This window comes from Hyla sarda, chromosome 3 (genome assembly GCF_029499605.1).
Source record: "Hyla sarda isolate aHylSar1 chromosome 3, aHylSar1.hap1, whole genome shotgun sequence".
Lineage (NCBI taxonomy): Eukaryota > Metazoa > Chordata > Amphibia > Anura > Hylidae > Hyla > Hyla sarda.
Window position 1 is genome coordinate 7,209,428 of NC_079191.1, and position 21,007 is coordinate 7,230,434.

Sequence of the window (21,007 nt, forward strand, 5' to 3'; positions counted from 1 at the left end):
GCAGCATGGAAACAGAGAGGAGGGGATTACAGAATAGCCTGCAGTGATTGGATGAAGAGACCCAGGACTGCACAGCAGACACAGGGAGGTAGTGAATGCATGGTGAGGGCGGGATCACTGCTTGCCTCAACAACGCCCCTTCCTGAGCAGTGGATATAAGAATGAGTGAGCAGCAGAAAATAGGGATTTGGGAGCCAAATACAAAAGCTAGACCCATAAAAGACATGTAAAGAATCTGCATGACCTAGTGAATCACAATTGCTCTGAAGTACAAAGACCGAAGCACCAAGGTCCCAATCGGGACCGTGATTAATTCGTTAAGGTGGTCCCAGACTCACCTGGGTTAAAATTGTGTTTAGTCATGACCTAGTGAGTAACATATAGAAGTAGTATATTGTTTTTGTGATATGACAGGTACGCTTTAAAGAGGTACTCCACTGGCCAGTGTTCGGAACATTTAGTGGGGGGGGGGGTCGGCCACGCCCCTCGTGACATCATGCAATGCCCCTCAATGCAAGTCTATGGGAGGGAGTGTGACCAACATGGCCAGTGGAGTACCCCTTTAAGTCTGATTTGGTGCCACTTGCTTTATTTTTAGGACTTTTTGTATCTTTGAATCTCAGATATGTTTTATGTATATACGGTATATATATATATATTTTTTTTTTTCTCTCAATTCCTTGTTCTAAACTCTGTTATTAACAATTACACTGTGATAATGAATATAAACCCATTAGTGTGCTCATAGACCTCCTATGACACCAGTGATGGCAGGGGTCCTAATCTACACCCCCCCTCGCTGCACTCCATATACTCGTCTTCTGCCCGCTCTCCTCCAGGCTTCCATCTTTGCTTTCACTTTCTATTTCTGGTCTACATCCTGTCTCGGTATCGGTAGCTCCAGTTGACTTTGTATGGTGACTGACCAGTTTGTCGGCGATCTTGTCCATGATGTTGGCGTTGTACAGCCTCCTCCTCTGGTCCTGCCACCAGCTTTTGATGTAGATACAAGGCTTCTTGTCGAAGTAGGGCAAGTGGAAGTAATTTCTGAAGGAAGATGAGAGAGAAGACACGTCCCTTGGTTGTGGCACAAGACACGAAGACCAGAGACCACCAGCAGATACTGTATCTGGAGGCCATGTGGTGGTCTGAAGAGGTGGGTGAAGCAATCTCATATGACACGGTACAATAGAAGGCTCTTATATAGTTAATGGGTAACGTCAGTGCAATGGGTGCTGCCATATAAAAGGGGTACTCCGGTGGAATTTTTATTTATTTATTTATTTATTTTTTTAAATCAACTGGTGCCAGAAAGTTAACCAGATTTGTAAATTACTTCTATTAAAAAATCTTAATCCTTCCAATACTTATTAGCTGCTGAATACTTACAGAGGAAATTATTTTCTTTTTGGAACACAGAGCTCTCTGCTGACATCATGACCACAGTGCTCTCTGCTGACATCTCTGTCCATTTTAGGAACTGTCCAGAGCAGCATATGTTTTCTATGGAGATTTTCTCCGACTCTGGACAGTTCTTAAAATGAACAGAGATGTCAGCAGAGAGCACTGTGCTCGTGATGTCAGCAGAGAATAATTTCCTCTGTAGTATTCAGCAGCTTATAAGTACTAGAAGGATTAAGATTTAATAGACGTAATTTACAAATCTAATTAACTTTCTGGCACCAGTTGATTTAAAAAAAAAAGTTTTCACCGGAGTACCCCTTTAAAAGGGGTATTCCTGCCTTATACATCTTATTCCCTATCCATTCTGTGCCGGGTGCTGCCTCCGAGACATGACGTCAGGGCCACGCCCCCTAATTATGTCACGCCATGCCCCAAGGGGCGTGGCGTGATGTCACAAGGGGCGTGGCCGTGACATCACATCTCGGAGGCAGTGCTCGGCACAGAATGCAAAGGGCTGCACTGAGATTGAGGGGGTCTAGATACGCCTTTAAATAGCTAGAATACCCCTTTAAATAGTGGGCGGTTCTAGATCCTAGGGCTCTATCAATAACACTTGAAAAGAAGTGTTAGTTATATGGTGGGCGATCTAAACCTAAAGACCCAAAGATGGTAAAGACCCTGAGGGATAGGTATAAGCTGCACCTGTGTACCCCCCTACTATGTATTATACTCACCTGTCTGTTATAAAGGGCTTCATAGATGGGGAGGAGGACACGGACTGCATCTCCCCATCCTCATCCGCTTCATCCTCACTGGAGTTCTGTAATAGTTCCGTCTCCTCCTCCATTCCGTCACCTCCCTCCTTCTTCCTCCTGAGACTTGGCCTCGTGGTCCCGTCAACTTGGTTACCATAGTTACCTACAATAATAAGATATTATAACTAGTTACCTAAGATGTAAACTATAAAGAGACCCCGCCAGCAGAATAGTGAGTACAGCTCTGGAGTATAATACAGGATATAAATCAGGATCAGTACAGGATAAGTAATGTAATGTATGTACACAGTGACCTCACCAGCAGAATAGTGAGTACAGCTCTGGAGTATAATACAGGATATAACTCAGGATCAGTACAGGATAAGTAATGTAATGTATGTACACAGTGACCCCACCAGCAGAATAGTGAGTACAGCTCTGGAGTATAATACAGGATATAACTCAGGATCAGTACAGGATAAGTAATGTAATGTATGTACACAGTGATCTCACCAGCAGAATAGTGAGTACAGCTCTGGGGTATATATAATACAGGATATAACTCAGGATCAGTACAGGATAAGTAATGTAATGTATGTACACAGTGACCTCACCAGCAGAATAGTGAGTACAGCTCTGGGGTATAATACAGGATATAACTCAGGATCAGTACAGGATAAGTAATGTTATGTATGTACACAGTGACCTCACCAGCAGAATAGTGAGTACAGCTCTGGAGTATAATACAGGATATAACTCAGGATCAGTACAGGATAAGTAATGTAATGTATGTACACAGTGATTTCACCAGCAGAATAGTGAGTACAGCTCTGGAGTATAATACAGGATATAACTCAGGATCAGTACAGGATAAGTAATGTAATGTATGTACACAGTGACCTCACCAGCAGAATAGTGAGTACAGCTCTGGGGTATAATACAGGATATAACTCAGGATCAGTACAGGATAAGTAATGTAATGTATGTACACAGTGATCTCACCAGCAGAATAGCGAGTACAGCTCTGGAGTATAATACAGGATATAACTCAGGATCAGTACAGGATAAGTAATGTATGTACACAGTGACCTCACCAGCAGAATAGTGAGTACAGCTCTGGAATATAATACAGGATATAACTCAGGATCAGTACAGGATAAGTAATGTAATGTATGTACACAGTGACCTCACCAGCAGAATAGTGAGTACAGCTCTGGGGTATAATACAGGATATTACTCAGGATCAGTACAGGATAAGTAATGTAATGTATGTACACAGTGACCTCACCAGCAGAATAGTGAGTGCAGCTCTGGGGTATAATACAGGATATAACTCGGGATCAGTACAGGATAAGTAATGTAATGTATGTACACAGTGACCTCACCAGCAGAATACTGAGTACAGCTCTGGAGTATAATACAGGATATAACTCGGGATCAGTACAGGATAAGTAATGTAATGTATGTACACAGTGACCTCACCAGCAGAATAGTGAGTGCAGCTCTGGAGTATAATACAGGATATAACTCAGGATCAGTACAGGATAAGTAATGTATGTACACAGTGACCTCACCAGCAGAATAGTGAGTACAGCTCTGGGGTATAATACAGGATATAACTCAGGATCAGTACAGGATAAGTAATGTAATGTATGTACACAGTGACCTCACCAGCAGAATAGTGAGTACAGCTCTGGAGTATAATACAGGATATAACTCAGGATCAGTACAGGATAAGTAATGTAATGTATGTGCACAGTGACCTCACCAGCAGAATAGTGAGTACAGCTCTGGAGTATAATAAAGGATATAACTCAGGATCAGTACAGGATAAGTAATGTAATGTATGTACACAGTGATCTCACCAGCAGAATAGTGAGTGCAGCTCTGGAGTATAATAAAGGATATAACTCAGGATCAGTACAGGATAAGTAATGTAATGTATGTACACAGTGATCTCACCAGCAGAATAGTGAGTGCAGCTCTGGAGTATAATAAAGGATATAACTCAGGATCAGTACAGGATAAGTAATGTAATGTATGTACACAGTGACCTCACCAGCAGAATAGTGAGTACAGCTCTGGGGTATAATACAGGATATAACTCAGGATCAGTACAGGATAAGTAATGTAATGTATGTACACAGTGACCTCACCAGCAGAATAGTGAGTACAGCTCTGGAGTATAATACAGGATATAACTCAGGGCCTGAGGAAGAAACTTGAGAACCTTGTCTTGACTGGAGGTAGTCGTGATGATATCTCCAGAGTGAAGTCCTTGTTGATGAAGTGCCAGTATGACAGACACGCATCTTTGGTTTTTGAGAGGGATTACGGGAAGTACCGCTCACCCGACCCTTACAGAAACTGCAAGATGTCAGTGAATAGTAAAATAGTCTCAGGACTGATTGATAGTACGGGATCCTTGAAAAGGTCCAGATCAGGGATCCTGGAGGTCGTCAGATCCTTCTACTCGCACCTCTTGGGAAGGAAGGATCTAGATCGAGATAAGGTATCAGCTTTCTTGGCTGAAACCATCCCTGAACTAGGAGTAGACCCCTCTCTTGACGTTTTGACAGAGATGATCCGGGAAGAGGAAGTCAGGATGGCTATTGATGGGCTTGCCCTCAAGAAGTCACCCGGTCCGGATGGCTTAACATCTGTCCAAAGGACACTTTGGTTCCCCTCTTGACTGGGGTTTTTAATGAGTGTCTATCCTCGGGCACTCTGCCAAAGTCAATGAGGAGGTCAGCGCTGATCATCCTGTCAAAGGGTAAAGACCCGTCCCACATTGAGAATTGGCGTCCCATAGCGCTTCTCAATGTGGACCGAAAGATTCTGGCAAAAGTGCTGTTTAACCGGCTGGTGGAGTTTGCACCCCGGCTCCTTTCGGGGGCTCAGCATTGCTCTGTTCCGGGCCGCAGTACATTTAGTGCTGTGCTCAGTGTCCGAGAGGCTGTGGAGCAGGGTAGGGCTGGCCACTGGAAGGGGTACTTGCTGTCCTTGGATCAGGCAAAAGCGTTTGATCGGGTTAACCATGAATACCTCTGGTCTGTTCTTCTGAGATATGGCCTGCCGGGGGGGTTTGTTGATTGGCTTAAGACCTTGTACGCAGGGGCAGAGAGTTTCCCGCTTGTGAATGGTTGGATTGGCCGCTCTTTTGAGGTTGGGTCTGGCGTCCGTCAGGGTTGTCCTTTGAGCCCGTTGCTGTACGTGTTTGCAATTGATCCTTTCCTTAGGAGGATTGATTGTGGACCGTTGGCGGGGGTGAGAATGGACCTGGCGGTGCCGGATTTGGCTCTGAGGGCGGTAGCGTATGCTGATGATGTCACCGTGTTTGTCTCCTCACAAGAGGAAGGCAGATGGGTGATGTCAGAGGTGGACCGCTACTCGGAGGCATCCGGGTCCAAGATCAACCGGGATAAGTGCGAGAGTCTCTGGCTGGGAGGGGGAGATCCTGGTTTTGATCTCCCGGACGCCCTTCCAGAGCCCCAGGAATCTGCAAAAGTTCTCGGCATCGAATTTGGCCAAGAGGATTACCCCAAACAAAACTGGGACAGCAGGCTTAAGATCGCCGCTCAGAAGGTGGATCAGTGGAAGGGTTGGTCTTTGACCCTCGGGGAAAGGGTTAACCTGATCAAAACATTCCTGCTCCCTTTACTGATATATCTGGGCAGTGTATGCATGTTGCCAGAACCTCTTTGGACCCGGGTCTACAGTGTGTTCTTCCAGATGTTATGGGGGAACAGACTGAACCTAGTGAAGAGGGAGGTTACTTACCGTACGAGGAGACTAGGGGGGTTGTGTATGGTCAACCCTGTGGTGTTCCTAGTGAATACCTTTCTTAAGACCAATATAGCAAACCTCTGGTCAGAGAGGGCTCCTCCGTGGGTATCCTCCTGTAGGGGATGGTTTTGGCCTTTCTTCCAGGAATGGGAGACAGGAGGGCAAGTGAAGGATCTTCGCACACCACACGGGCATCTCCCGGCTTACACTACCCCGGTTCTGAAGGTTATTCGTCGGTGGGGTCTGGGGATGTGGGAGATTAGGACTCTGTCGAGGAAATTCCTTGACAAGAGGGTCCTGTCTTCTCATTTCCAGAGGCCATTGGCGCTCAAGGACTGCCCAAGTCGGGATGTGGAGGTGGGTTTAGAGCTTTTGAATTCTATCAGGATCCCCTTGAAGTTTTGGGACTTGACTTGGCGCTGCTTCCATGGGAAACTGTGTGTGAGGGACAATCTGAAGTGCAGGAGCTCTGATGACTGGGGATGTCCCCGCGAAGAGTGTGGAGGCATGCTGGAAAGCATGGAGCATTTTCTGCTTCATTGTCCCTTTAACACAGAGGTTTACACCAGGGTGGGCGCTTCCATTGGTTGGCCTTGGCTGGCCAGTCTCTCCTATGCGGAATGGGCCTTCAGAAACCTTGGAGGCTGGGACCGGTGCACTTTATTCCTAGTCAGCTCAGTGGTTAGGTACTACACGTGGAACGCACGGTGTTTAGTGTCGACGCAGCGTAAAATCCTCCCTGTGGATGTGGTGGTTAGGAACATTCTCGGTGACCTGGTGAAGGTGCGTTCTCTGGAGTACGAGAGGCTGGGTGCTGGCAGGGCCTCTCGTCTATGGAGGGGCTCTGCCTTTAAAGTGCCTTAGCCTGTTGTCTCCCCCTGGTGGTGGGCTGATGCTGGCACATTAGTCTTTTTGTTTTGAGCAGTTGGTATATGGTAATATAGGGCTTTCAGGCACTGAACTTGAGCTTTAGGGGTTTGTTGTTTGGCTTATAGTGTTATATGTATTTGTTATTGTATTTATTGTTGTAGTCTATTTGTATACTTATGTATTGTATATATTGTTAGTCTGTGTATATTTTATGTAATGTATATATTGTATATATTGTGTGATGCCACCTGGGGTTTGGGTTTAGTTTAGGTTGGGTGGTGGGTTAAAAAGGGGGGAGGGGGTTTGTATGGGACTTTTATATATACAGAAAATCCTGGACTGGTTCATGGACGTCTGGTAACATGTACTGGGGGCATGGGATGCGGGACCAGCTCAGGGCCAAAAAAAATAAAAAATAAAAAAATAATAATAATAAAAAAATAAATAAAAAAAAGTGGTGTTATTTTGTTTGTGTTGGTTTTTATTATTTTGTATATATTATTATTGTTGTTGTTGTTATTCTTTTTGGTATATTACTGGTATTGGGTTTTTGGTATTGCAACTGGGCCAGGAAATTCACATTTAGTATTAGTGTATATAGTTTATTAGTATGGTATGGGTATTATGGGTATTATAGGAATATGTCTTTTGTAAATATTGTATATATTTGTTTGTGTGCAGGAATGAGTGTGGGGTGGACCGGTGTTGTATTTTATGCTATGGTGTTTGGTTTTATGATCGTTATATTGATATGTTCTGTCGGATATGATATGTTTATGTTTTGTAATTTTTTTTATTGTTATGTTTGAAATTTTAATAAAAGATCTACAGGATATAACTCAGCATCAGTACAGGATAAGTAATGTAATGTAACAGGGGATAAGATGTCTAGGGGCGGAGTACCCCTTTAAAGATGAATATTCATTAAGAATAAGGAAGTCTCACCTATTGTGACTTCGAAGTTAATCGGTTTGTCGCCGCTCTTGCGATCGATCATGGTGGCCTCCAAGAAAGCTCCGAAAAGAAAGAACTCCTCCATCTTTCCAGTGCAGTTCTGAGAAAATATCAGCAAAGAATGAAACAGTTAAACACAAAACTCAAATGATGCATGAACAACCAAACTTTATTGTGCCATCGACCCTGACAACTGGACATTGGTGCCAAATCTAACAAACAATGCAGGATAATAATAATAAATGGCGCGCCATTGGCTTACACGGGGCAGAGTTATATTTTGGCCACTAATTTAGAGCATAAATGTATGAAATCCTTACATCGGGCACTGGGGGCGCTCCTTCAACCTGCACATCCGTAGAACTGGTGAGCTCGGGAGAACTGGTGTCTAAAATCTCCACCGCGAGGCTCAATAGTAAGCGGGCACGGAAGGAGACCCCCTCTCCCAGCCCCTCGTTCAGATCCTGGTGTTCATCCATCAGAGTGTAATTTCGGGTGGAGCCGTACATGTTCACCCAGGCCGGGCCTAGCGTTGGGAGGAATCCTATAAGAGACAGAGTTGTGTCACATTCCAAGGTTCTCACCATAATGGGCAGCTTCTTATCTGGGCCACCCGGCCATCAGGAGATCAACTAGCAAACTGCACATGTCTATTAAAGGGGTATTAAAGGGGTACTCCTATGGAAAACAATTATTTATTTTTTTTTTTTTAAATCAACTGGTGCCAGAAAGTTAAACAGATTTGTAAATTACTTCTATTAAAAAATCTTAATCCTTCCAGTACTTATTAGCTGCTGAATACTACAGAGGAAATTCTTTTCTTTTTGGAACACAGAGCTTTCTACTGATATCATGACCACAGTGCTCTCTGCTGACATCTCTGTCCATTTTAGGAACTGTCCAGAGCAGCATATGTTTTCTATGGGGATTTTCTCCTACTCTGGCCAGTTCTTAAAATGGACAGAGATGTCAGCAGAGAGCACTGTGCTTGCGATGTCAGCAGAGAGCTCTGCGTTCCAAAAATAAAATAATTTCCTTTGTAGTATTCAGCAGCTAATAAGTACTGAAAGGATTAAGATTTTTTTTAATAGAAGTAATTTACAAATCTGTTAAACTTTTCCAACAGAGTACCCCTTGTAAATGTAAATTACTTCTATAAAAAAATATAAATCCTTCCAGTACTTATCAGCTGCTGTATGCTCCATAGAAAGTTATTTTCTTTTTTAATTTCCTTTCTGTCTGACCACATTGCTCTCTGCTGACACCTCTGTCCATGTCAGGAACTGTCCAGAGCAGGAGCAAATCCCCATATCAAACCTCTCCTGCTCTGGACAGTTCCTGAAATGGACAGAGGTGTCAGCAGAGAGCACTGTGGTCAGACAGAAAGGAAATTCTAAAAGAAAAGAACTTCCTGTGGAGCATACAGCAGCTGATAAGTAATGGAAGGATTACGATTTTTAAATAGAAGTAATTTACAAATCTGTTTAACGTTCTGGCACCAGTTGATTTAAAAAATTTTTTTTTCACCGGAGTACCCCTTTTAAAGAGACCCTCCGCACTGCAGGTGCTCCTGTGTTGGTCCTGTGGTAGTGTTCCTGTCCCCATTTAAAGTCCCTATCCATACCCTCTTTGTAGGTAACTGTTTCCCAACCAGTGTGCCTCCAGCTGTTGCAAAACTTCAACTCCCAGCATGCACGGACAGCCTTTGGCTGTCCGGGCATGCTGGGAGTTGTAGTTTTCAAACAGCTGGAGGCACACTGGTTGGGAAACACTGCTGTGGGTTTTTGGAATGTGGAGGAAATCAGGAGAACCTGGGGAAGCATTCGGAGAACCTATAAACTCTAGAGAGAAGTTCCAGTAGTCACAAATAGATAAAGGGGTATTCCGGTATCAGAAAATTGTATTTAAAAAAACAATTATCCTAAAATATATAACTTACTAATATAGTTTTATCACTAATTGTTCTGGTTTCAGCATGTTTTTGTGTCATTCCCCCCTGACAGGAAGTTGTGTAGCCCTTTCATTGTCAGTGTGGAGTTTTCTCTTAAGCTCCCTGGATCCTCCCTCTCTCCTAACAGGAAGTTGTGTAGTCCACTCATTGTCAGTGTGGAGTTTTCTCTTAAGATCCCTGGATCCTCCCTCTCTCCTAACAGGAAGTTGTGTAGTCCACTCATTGTCAGTGTGGAGTTTTCTCTTAAGATCCCTGGATCCTCCCTCTCTCCTAACAGGAAGTTTTGTAGTCCACTCATTGTCAGTGTGGAGTTTTCTCTGAAGCTCCCTGGATCCTCCCTATCTCCTGACAGAAAGTTTTGTCAGTGTGGTGTTGTCGCCAGCTGCCCAGCTCCTCCCTCTACCCTCACATTGTCAGAGTGGTGTTATCTCACCAGCTCCCCGTCTCCTCCCTCTCTCCTAACAGGAAGTTGTGTAGTCCACTCATTGTCAGTGTATCGTTGTCTCAGTAGTTCTCCGGCTCCTCCCTTTCTCCTGACAGGAAGTTGTGTAGTCCTCTCATTGTCAGTGTGGTGTTGTCTCACTAGCTCTCCGGCTCCTCCCTCTCTCCTGACAGGAAGTTGTATTGTCCTCACATTGTCAGTGTGGTGTTGTCTCAGCAGCTCCCCGACTCTACCCTCTCTCCTAAGAAGTTGTGTAGTCCTCTCATTGTCAGTGTATCATTGTCTCAGTAGCTCCCCAGCTCCTCCCTATTTCCTGACAGGAAGTTGTGTAGTCCTCTCATTGTCAGTGTGTCGTTATCTCAGTAGCTCTCTGACTCCTCCCTCTCTCCTGCCAGGAAGTTGTATAGTCCTCTCATTATCAGTGTGGTGTTGTCTCCAGATCCCCGACTCCTCTATCTCTCCTGACAGGAAGTTGTGTAGTCCTCTCATTGTCAGTGTGTCATTGTCTCAGTAGCCATCTGACTCCTCCCTCTCTCCTGCCAGGAAGTTGTATAGTCCTCTCATTGTCAGTGTGGTGTTGTCTCCAGATCCCCGACTACTCCCTCTCTCCTGACAGGAAGTTGTTTAGTCCTCTCATTGTCAGTGTATCGTTGTCTCAGTAGCTCCCCGGCTCCTCCCTACCTCCTGGCAGTAAGTTGTGTAGTCCTCTCATTGTCAGTGTATCGTTGTCTCAGTAGCTCCCCGGCTCCTCCCTACCTCCTGGCAGTAAGTTGTGTAGTCCTCTCATTGTCAGTGTGTTGTCTCCAGATCCCCGACTCCTCCCTCTCTCCTGACAGGAAGTTGTTTAGTCCTCTCATTGTTAGTGTGGTTCTCCCTGGCTCCTCCTCTTCCTGGACAAACCTCTGCTCTCTCATGAGGTGTGGCTGGATCTTGTCTCTGAGCTCCGCCCCCTGAGTGATGTCATCACCTCTGACCAGCCCCTACATCACTCTCCCATTGTCATATATACATATATATATATATTTACTGTGACATTTAGGGAAGAAGGAGGTGGGGCTCCTGTTTATAGCTGATCCCTAATTCTACTACATTGGGATAGGAATAAATGTCTCTACAGAGAAGTTTAGAATTTTAGCAGCCACCAGAAAACGTTTCCAGCTAGAACCTTCTTGTGATTGTGGGTGTGCCTGTGACTACTCATTTACATAAAGGGCAGGGCCGACCTCAGCACTACAGTAGAACCGATGCTTGATCTTTTCTCTCCATAGACATTGGCTTAGACTGTGTCGTTACCTTTGTCGCCCTCGTTGGAGATCTTGCGCAGGTCGATGAAGTGGGTCCCGATGGCCACATCGTTCACCTTGTCCGAGTCCCTGATCTGGATCTTCATTCTTTTACACAGAGGTGGAAACATCTCGGTGAATATGATCTGCTCATTCCACATGGGCTCGTAGCTGCTCTTCTGTACTGACGTCTTACCCTGCCGGGGAGGAGAAGAAGGTGTTAAAACATCTGCAATCACTTCTGACTATTAATTATATTTCTTTACAGATTTATAGGGAGAAAAAGCCATTTCTAATGGTTTGACGGGTTAGTGACCCCTAGGCCACCAGGTATATCAGAGGCAATATTATTATTAGCCATGTGCCACGAATAATTAACCCCCCAGACACCAGGGGTAGTATCATTCAATTATTGGACAACAATGATGGAATAATTAACCCTCCAGACACCAGGAATGGAATTAATACCCTGCTGGTCTCCAGGGATGGACTTATTAACCCACTGGACACCAGGAACAGAATTATTAACCAACTAGACACCAGGGAAGGAGTTATTACCCAACAGGGATAGAATTGTTATCCCACCAGGGATGGAATAATTACCCCCCCCCCCCCCCCACACACACACATCAGCGATATAATTATTAACCCACCAGACATTAGGGATGGAATAATTATCCCCCAGACACCAGGGGTATAGTTATCAAAGCAATGTACACCAGTGATATTATTATAAACACACTGGACACCAGGGATAGAATTGTTAATCCACTGGACACCAGGGATAGAATTATTAACCCACTGGACACCAGGGATAGAATTATTAATCCACTGGACACCAGGGATAGAATTATTAATCCACTGGACACCAGGGATAGAATTATTAACCCACTGGACACCAGGGATAGAATTATTAATCCACTGGACACCAGGGATAGAATTATTAATCCACTGGACACCAGGGATAGAATTATTAATCCACTGGACACCAGGGATAGAATTATTAATCCACTGGACACCAGGGATAGAATTATTAATCCACTGGACACCAGGGATAGAATTATTAATCCACTGGACACCAGGGATAGAATTATTAATCCACTGGACACCAGGGATAGAATTATTAATCCACTGGACACCAGGGATAGAATTATTAATCCAGTGGACATCAGGAATAGAATTGTTAATCCACTGGACACCAGGGATAGAATTATTACCCTGCTGGTCTCCAGGGATGGAATTATTAACCCACCAGATACTAAGGAGAGAATTAAGAACCCACTGGACACCAGGGGTGGAAGTTGAAATGGTATCTGTGATGCACTAGAAGCTGAAATTACATTTTTTTTAACCCTATTCTGAAATTGAGTTTGTCACCAGGGATACTGTCCAACTGACTGACCCATAAGGGATAAGTTAAGGGACAGGTCAGAATTGGCGCATCGTGAACTTAGCACAGAATTGAACCCTGGTCCTCCCCACCAATGCATAAAATATATATTGTAAGTTCAGCACAGGGACATCAGTAATAATAGGAAATCTAATAGGGAATATTGGGGTTCTTCAGTCACAAATGTGTCCCCCGCCACAGGTCTACGCAATTGTTATCATGCCTATCACGCTTTATCCACAAGGTGGCGCTCCTGGCTCATTCCCACGTTTAATAATTAATCGATGCTTTAGACACATTTTAACTCTCGGTGGTTTATCTATCTGACAACATAAAAAATCCTCATCAATCCCTCCCAGGAATACCAGTCGACTTCATGAATTGCTAAAACCACTTCCAGTGCCAGAGTTAATTTATCAAAAAAATAAAAAAAAAACGGCGTCAGACTTGTTCTAGTAAAATTTAGCTTTATGGGTTCATTTAGGAAACGGCGCTATCTGGTGACATTATTAAGACGAGCGCGGCTTCCTGCCCCGGACTGTCGGCTCGCAGCTACACGGATAGGAAGTAATCGCTTCTGTCAGGATAGGGATATTTCGGCTTTTATTAAAGCCATTACTCTTCACCGTTCTTCCTGTTCTTGCCGTAAAGTGATGACGGATGAGAATTAGGCGGGAAAATATTGTGAAAAATGAGAATGGCTGAACACAAAGGGGTTAAAGTAACTCTCCAGACCGAGCCGTAATAACCCAGGCGGCTTTACGACAAGACTCGCATGAATAATACATGTGTTTTTATGCACTTATTGTGCTGGTAAAGTGGTAAAAATGATTAATTTCGCCTTTTTTAAGCCTTAGTGGGCGGAGTCTCTTTAAACACTGCTGTTAGCTGACATATAACGGCACTTGGGGTCACATGATTTAGTGGGTGTGGTTTCATTTCAGAAAGCATGCCAAAAATGAGCTGATAAATGTAGCTAAACCCAACCAGTGTGCCTCCAGCTGTTACCCCTTGGCTGTCTAAGAATGATGGGGTTTGTAGTTTAGCAACAGATGGAGGTTCGCTGTTGCTAAACTACAACTCCCATCATTCCCAGAGATTCAGAAGACTGTGATGTTCCTTTAAATCAGTGTTCTCCAACCTATGGAGAACCAAAGTCTGGAGAACATTGCTTTAGATCAGTGTTTCCCAACTGGTGTGCCTCCAGCTGTTGCAAAACTACAACTCCCATCATTCCCAGTGATTCAGAAGACTGTGATGTTCCTTTAAATCAGTGTTCTCCAACCTATGGAGAACCAAAGTCTGGAGAACATTGCTTTAGATCAGTGTTTCCCAACTAATGTGCCTCCAGCTGTTGCAAAACTACAACCCCAATCGTTCCCAGACAGCCAAGGGCTGTCTGGTAATGATGGGGGCTGTAGTTTAGCAACAGATGGAGGTTCGCTGTTGCTAAACTACAACTCCCATCATTCCCAGTGATTCAGAAGACTGTGATGTTCCTTTAAATCAGTGTTCTCCAACCTGTGGAGAACCAAAGTCTGGAGAACATTGCTTTAGATCAGTGTTTCCCAACTGGTGTGCCTCCAGCTGTTGCAAAACTACAACTCCCATCATTCCCAGTGATTCAGAAGACTGTGATGTTCCTTTAAATCAGTGTTCTCCAACCTATGGAGAACTACAGTCTGGAGAACATTGCTTTAGATCAGTGTTTTCCAACTAGTGTGCCTCCAGCTGTTGCAAAACTACAACCCCCATCGTTCCCAGAAAGCCAAGGGCTGTCTGGTAATGATGGGGGCTGTAGTTTAGCAACAGATGGAGGTTCGCTGTTGCTAAACTGCAACTCCCATCATTCCCAGAGATTCAGAAGACTGTAATGTTCCTTTAAATCAGTGTTCTCCAACCTGTGGAGAACCAAAGTCTGTAGAACATTGCTTTAGATCAGTGTTTCCCAACTAGTGTGCCTCCAGCTGTTGCTAAACTACAACTCCCATCATTCCCAGTGATTCAGAAGACTGTGATGTTCCTTTAAATCAGTGTTCTCCAACCTGTGGAGAACTACAGTCTGGAGAACATTGCATTAGATCAGTGTTTTCCAACTAGTGTGCCTCCAGCTAATGCAAAACTACAACCCCCATCGTTCCCAGAAAGCCAAGGGCTGTCTGGTAATGATGGGGGCTGTAGTTTAGCAACAGATGGAGGTTCGCTGTTGCTAAACTACAACTCCCATCATTCCCAGAGATTCAGAAGACTGTAATGTTCCTTTAAATCAGTGTTCTCCAACCTGTGGAGAACCAAAGTCTGTAGAACATTGCTTTAGATCAGTGTTTCCCAACTAGTGTGCCTCCAGCTGTTGCTAAACTACAACTCCCATCATTCCCAGTGATTCAGAAGACTGTGATGTTCCTTTAAATCAGTGTTCTTCAACCTGTGGAGAACCAAAGTCTGGAGAACATTGCTTTAGATCAGTGTTTCCCAACTAGTGTGCCTCCAGCTGTTGCAAAACTACAACTCCCATCATTCCCAGTGATTCAGAAGACTGTGATGTTCCTTTAAATCAGTGTTCTCCAACCTGTGAAGAACAAAAGTCTGGAGAACATTGCTTTAGATCAGTGTTTCCCAACTAGTGTGCCTCCAGCTGTTGCAGAACTACAACTCCCAGCATGCCCGGACAGCCTTCGGCTGTCCGGGCATGCTGGAAGTTGTGGTTTTGCAACAGCTGGAGGCACACTGGTTGGGAGACACTGACCTAAGAGGATGGCGTCATAGGTTGCAGCAATGTCAACCTCTAGACCCGAGAATGGCGCAAAACTTTTCCTATATGGGCTATTAAGGGTACAATCACTCTATGGAATTGTCGGAATTCCGTCCATACTGCAAAATTTCAGCGGTGGAAAATCACGTTAATTCTTTAGGCGGAATTACTCACGGACCGGATTGCCACCGATGGTAATGGTGCAGGTCCTTGCGGTCCTAGCGCCAAAGGATGTCGGTGGAAGCCGCTCTGACGGAATCTCCAAACACAATTCTGCGTGGAAATTCCGTGGTGCGAACATATCCCAAGGCCATGTTCACACGGTGGAATTTCTGAGCGGAATCCGACGAAAATATTTGGACCAGTTGTTTTCAATTGGATCCTGTTACAGCAGGCAGAATTTCCACCGCAAATGTATCCGCCGTGGAAATTCTGAAATTCAGCTCTGTGGAATTTGCTCCGAAATGCATTGCCGTCTATGGAGACGGCGCATTTCCAAGCAGTCCTGGAGCAGGAAGAACAAGCAAACTTGCTGAATATCTGTCCGTGTTTTCCGGGCGGAAACTTCGCAAACTTTCTGTTGTGTGAACATAACCAAAAGGCATCTGGATATCATAGAGAGGTCCCTCTAAAACCCAGAGAAGGGCTTTATTAGGAAACAGCAGCTCCGCTTTAGAGAACAAATAGGGGGCAATGTTTTCATTAGGGAAGATTTTGGCGTGATGCAAAACCTGCTGCGCAAAATGTGAATTTTTTTCGAATTGCTGCGCAAAATGTATTATTTATAAATTTGTACAAGTAACAGGAAGCCCCTGGATAGTGCAAAAATTAATAAATAAATAAATAAAATTAAGAAAAACAAAAAAAGGGTGAAAAGTTGAGACACATATTCCTACGCCACATTACGCCGGGAGTACATTCGTGGAAAAAAATAAGCCAGCGCAGACCACATAAAAATAGCGCAAAATCAGATGGCAATTTTGGCAAGTCAATGCGCAAAATAAAAAGGCTGCGTAAACAATTTCACAGTTGCGCGCGAATTAAAGGGATTGTCCATGAATAGAAAAACGCACTTTATTTTTTCCAAAAACAGAGCTACCCCTGTCCTCAGATTGGTATTACAACTTGGCTCCATTCACTTCAAAGGAATTGAGCTGCAATAATACATGCAACCTGAGAACAGGGGTGGTGCTGTTTTGGGAAGAAATCAGCTCTGTATTTCTATTCCTGGATAATCCTTTTAGAGGGGTACTCCAGTAAAAAAACTTTTTTCATACCAACTGGCTCCAGAAAGTTAAACAGATTTGTAAATGACTTTTATTAAAAAAAAATCTTAATCCTTCCAGTACTTATCAGCTGCTGACGTTGAGTCATTCTTTTCTGTCTGGCCACAGTGCTCTCTGCTGACACCTCTGTCTGTTTAAGGAATTGTCCAGAGTAGGAGCAAATCCCCATAGCAAACCTCTCCTGAGACAGACAGACAGCTGTCAGCAGAGAGCACTGTGGTCAGACAGAAAAGAACAACTCAACTTCAGCAGCTGATAAGTACTGGAAGGATTAATATTTTTTTAATACAAGTCATTTACAAATCTGTTTAACTTTCTGGAGCCAGTTGATATGAAGAAAATATATATATATATATATATATATATTTTTTTTTTTACTGGAATACCCCTTTAAAAAAATTGCCCACCAAGCTTACGTATACAGTACATCCATTCATCTGAATGGGAACCATGTAATACCACATTTTTCCTGTAGTGGCCGCTGTAGCGCTATGCAGTAGCTGATCGCCAGGATCGCAATGGTTCAATATTTTTTTTACCTTTTGCCCTGCGAAGGAGACTTGAACATAGGGATCTACTAGGTCTTTGTTTTCTCCAATCAGAGCTTTCTTCACGTTGGCCATGATGCTAGTGTTCATTCGCGGTAGACCCTCGGCCCGGTAGATCTTGATATAGAATCGGGCCCACTGACGCTCTGGAGGAACCCCGTCTGGAAGGAGCAGGTTCCTGAGGAGGAGATAAGAGTCACAGCGTTGGTTTCTCGGTATCAGAAGAATGGAGGTCAGGCCGCTATAAAGTGATATTGGACGTTAGTTCTGTATTGGGTGATGCCTTTGGTTGTCGGGGCATGCTGGGAGTTGTAGTTTTGCAACAGCTGGAGGCACTCTGGTTGGAAAACACTGCTACAGACCACGAGTGGTGTGCAATAGTCCTACACCTTCAATATCTGTCAGGAACATACTCCTGATTCGCTTGTATGCAATGCACACTCATCTTGGCTGTGCATGCCATGTCCTTTTAAAGGGGTACTCCGGTGGAAAACTTTTTTTTTTTTTTTTTGTAAATCAACTGATGCCAGAAAGTTAAACAGTTGTCCAGAGCAGCATATGTTTTCTATGGGGATTTTCTCCTACTCTGGACAGTTCTTAAAATGGACAGAGATGTCAGCAGAGAGCACTGTGCTCGTGATGTCAGCAAAGAGCTCTTTGCTAATAAGTGTGTAGCGAATAAGTACTGGAAGGATTAAGATTTTTAAAACATTTTAGAATTTTTTTTTTTCTAAATCAATTGCGGCCAGAAAGTTAAACAGATTTGTAAATTGCTTCTATTTAAAAATCTTAATCCTTCCAGTACTTATCAGCTGTTATATGCTAAACAGGAAGTTCTTTTCTTTTTGAATTTCCTTTCTACTCTCCGCTGACACCATTTTAGGAACTGTCCAGAGTAGAAGCAAATCCCCATAGCAAACCTATCCTGCTCTGGACAGTTCCTGAAAGGGACAGAGGTGTCAGCAGAGAGCACTGTGGTCAGACAGAAAGGAAATTCAAAAAGAAAAGAACTTCCTTTGGATCAGACAGCAGCTGATAAGTACTGGAAGGATTAAGATTTTTTAATAGAAGTAATTTACAAATCTTTTTAAGTTTTCCACCGGAGTACCCCTTTAAACCAGTTTTTTCCAACCAAGGTGCCTCCAGCTGTTGCAAAACTACAACTCCCAGCATGCCCGGACAGCCAAAGGCTGTCCGGGCATGCTGGGAGTTGTAGTTTTGCAGAATCTGTAGAGATGTTTGTTCCGTTCAGTTGTCTCAGGAATGAGAGATGTTGTTTCTTGCTCGTTCTCGCGTTCGCCGCAGCGTTGGCGGAGGCTCCCAGGCGTCTTCCAGCCTTCGCTTTGATGTGCGTCTATTAAAAGCTCCTGTCTCTCCTGAATATCTCCGGAGATAATGATGGCGGCACGTACAATACTGACGGGCCGCGACTTATAGGGGGGCACTCTCTCAATTAAAAGGCTAAAAGGCGTTACCCGGGATAAAAAAAAATAAAATAAAACAAACAAACATGGCTGCTCTATCTCAAGAAACAGCAGCCCCCACTGAGATGTGATGGCCACCATAGCTCCCATTGACTTCAATAGAGTTTAGCTGCAGTACCACACGTAACCAGGTGTGGTGCTGTTTTTGGAAGAAAGCAACCTGTTTTTTCTAATCCAGTATAGCGCTGGACTCTAAACACACATCCCGACTATGCTGTCTAGGCAGAGTGTAGCTAACGGCTGTCCGGGCATGCTGGGAATTGTAGTTTTGCAACCTCTGAAGGGCCACAGAAGACCATTGCTATAGGGGGTGCAGAGGGAGCAGAGGCACTTAGGCCCTGGTGCCATTTAAAGGGGTACTCCGGTGGAAAACTTTTTTTTTTATTTTTATTTTTTTATATCAACTGGCGCCAGAAAGTTAAACAGATTTGTAAATGATTTCTATTAAAAATCTTAATCCTTCCAGTACTTATTAGCTGCTAAATACTACAGAGAAAATTATTTTCTTTTTGGAACACAGAGCTCTCTGCTGACATCACGAGCACAGTGCTCTCTGCTGACATCTCTGTCCATTTTAGGAACTGTCCAGAGCAGCATATGTTTGCTATGGGGATTTTCTCCTACTCTAGACAGTTCCTAAAATGGACAGAGATGTCAGCAGAGAGCACTGTGGTCATGATGTCAGCAGAGAGCTCTGTGGTCAGACAGAAAGGAAATTCTAAAAGAAAATAACTTCCTCTGTAGTATACAGCAGCTGATAAGTACTGGAAGGATTTAGATTTTTTTCAATTGAAGTAATTTACAAATCTGTTTAACTTTCTGGCACCAGTAGATTTAAAAAAAATTTAATGTTATCCAGTGGAGTACCCCTTTAATAAAGGGACCCGCCCAATTATCATTAGTGGGTTACAATGAGTCAGTGAGAGTAAACGTGGTTCTTAAATTGCATCTTTATGGCGCAGTTCGCTTGCTGCCCTCTAGTCTTTGAATGCGCTGCTTGTGAGAACTTTTTATGACTTGTGTAATCCAGCCTATCTTGTCTCCAGCAGCATCACATTTACGGTCATTGACTCATTATAACCCACTATAGGTAATGGGGAGAACCTTATGGAACAGGCAGGTCTGCAGACTGTTGGGGTAAGTACAGTAAACTAGGACACCGCTCGAAAGATTCCATGCGTAGATCACAGCTTTATCAACTCTTTGCTCACAAGCGGGGGCGGACCTTAGGTGTGATTCCCGTTTGGTGTTCGCCACAGAGTAGAGGGCGTCAAAAGTGAACTGCGCCGTAGAGAAGCACTCTGGGATACCGTGAGATTCCATCTGGTTTATTGCATCCGGATGTAAGTTGCTTGTGAGAACTTTTTATGACTTGTGTAATCCAGCCTATCTTGTCTCCAGCAGCATCACATTTACTGCCATTGACTCACTGTGGTCGGCCCCCCACCAATCAGACATAGATCATTACGGTAAATGTCATCTATCATCAGGTTTAGTAATGTAATAACCCGATCTCAAATCCCCCCCCCCCCCCTCCCCCTCACATGTTCCGCTTCCCGCTCCAGGTTATGTAGGAGCCTCTCGTTTTAATTAAAAGATAATAAAGGAATGAAATCTCTTTTAATCTTCCCGTGTCCTCAGGAGATCCCCATTACTGCAGCGGATGGATGTGACGGGGTTAACTGTATATAACTGTATGTATCCTATATCTGTATATGTGGTATATAGCGCCTCACCCCTCACTGTATATATAATATATCTGTATATGTGGTATATAGCACCTCACCCCTCACTGTATATATAATATATCTGTATATGTGGTATAGAGAACCTCCCCCCTCACTGTATATATAATATATCTGTATATGTGGTATATAGCACCTCACCCCTCACTGTATATATAATATAACTGTATATGTGGTATATAGCACCTCACCCCTCACTGTATATATAATATATCTGTATATGTGGTATATAGCACCTCACCCCTCACTGTATATATAATATATCTGTATATGTGGTATAGAGAACCTCCCCCCTCACTGTATATATAATATATCTGTATATATGGTATATAGATCCTCACCCCTCACTGTATATAT

The 21,007-nt window shown here is 43.8% G+C and overlaps 1 protein-coding gene across 14 annotated transcripts in view; it reads right to left on the minus strand.

Moving 5' to 3' along the window:
* The window catches only part of OTOF (otoferlin), a 433,471-nt gene that overhangs the window by 75,053 nt on the left and 337,411 nt on the right, over positions 1-21,007 (minus strand). For all 14 annotated transcript variants that reach the window (XM_056563722.1, XM_056563719.1, XM_056563725.1 and 11 more), the window contains 6 exons: positions 17,413-17,599; positions 11,456-11,642; positions 8,090-8,313; positions 7,761-7,869; positions 2,139-2,322; positions 927-1,047 (listed from right to left, as the gene is read on the minus strand). In XM_056563722.1, coding sequence (XP_056419697.1) covers positions 927-1,047; positions 2,139-2,322; positions 7,761-7,869; positions 8,090-8,313; positions 11,456-11,642; positions 17,413-17,599 — 1,012 coding nt within the window. The remainder of the gene's footprint in view (positions 1-926; positions 1,048-2,138; positions 2,323-7,760; positions 7,870-8,089; positions 8,314-11,455; positions 11,643-17,412; positions 17,600-21,007) is intronic.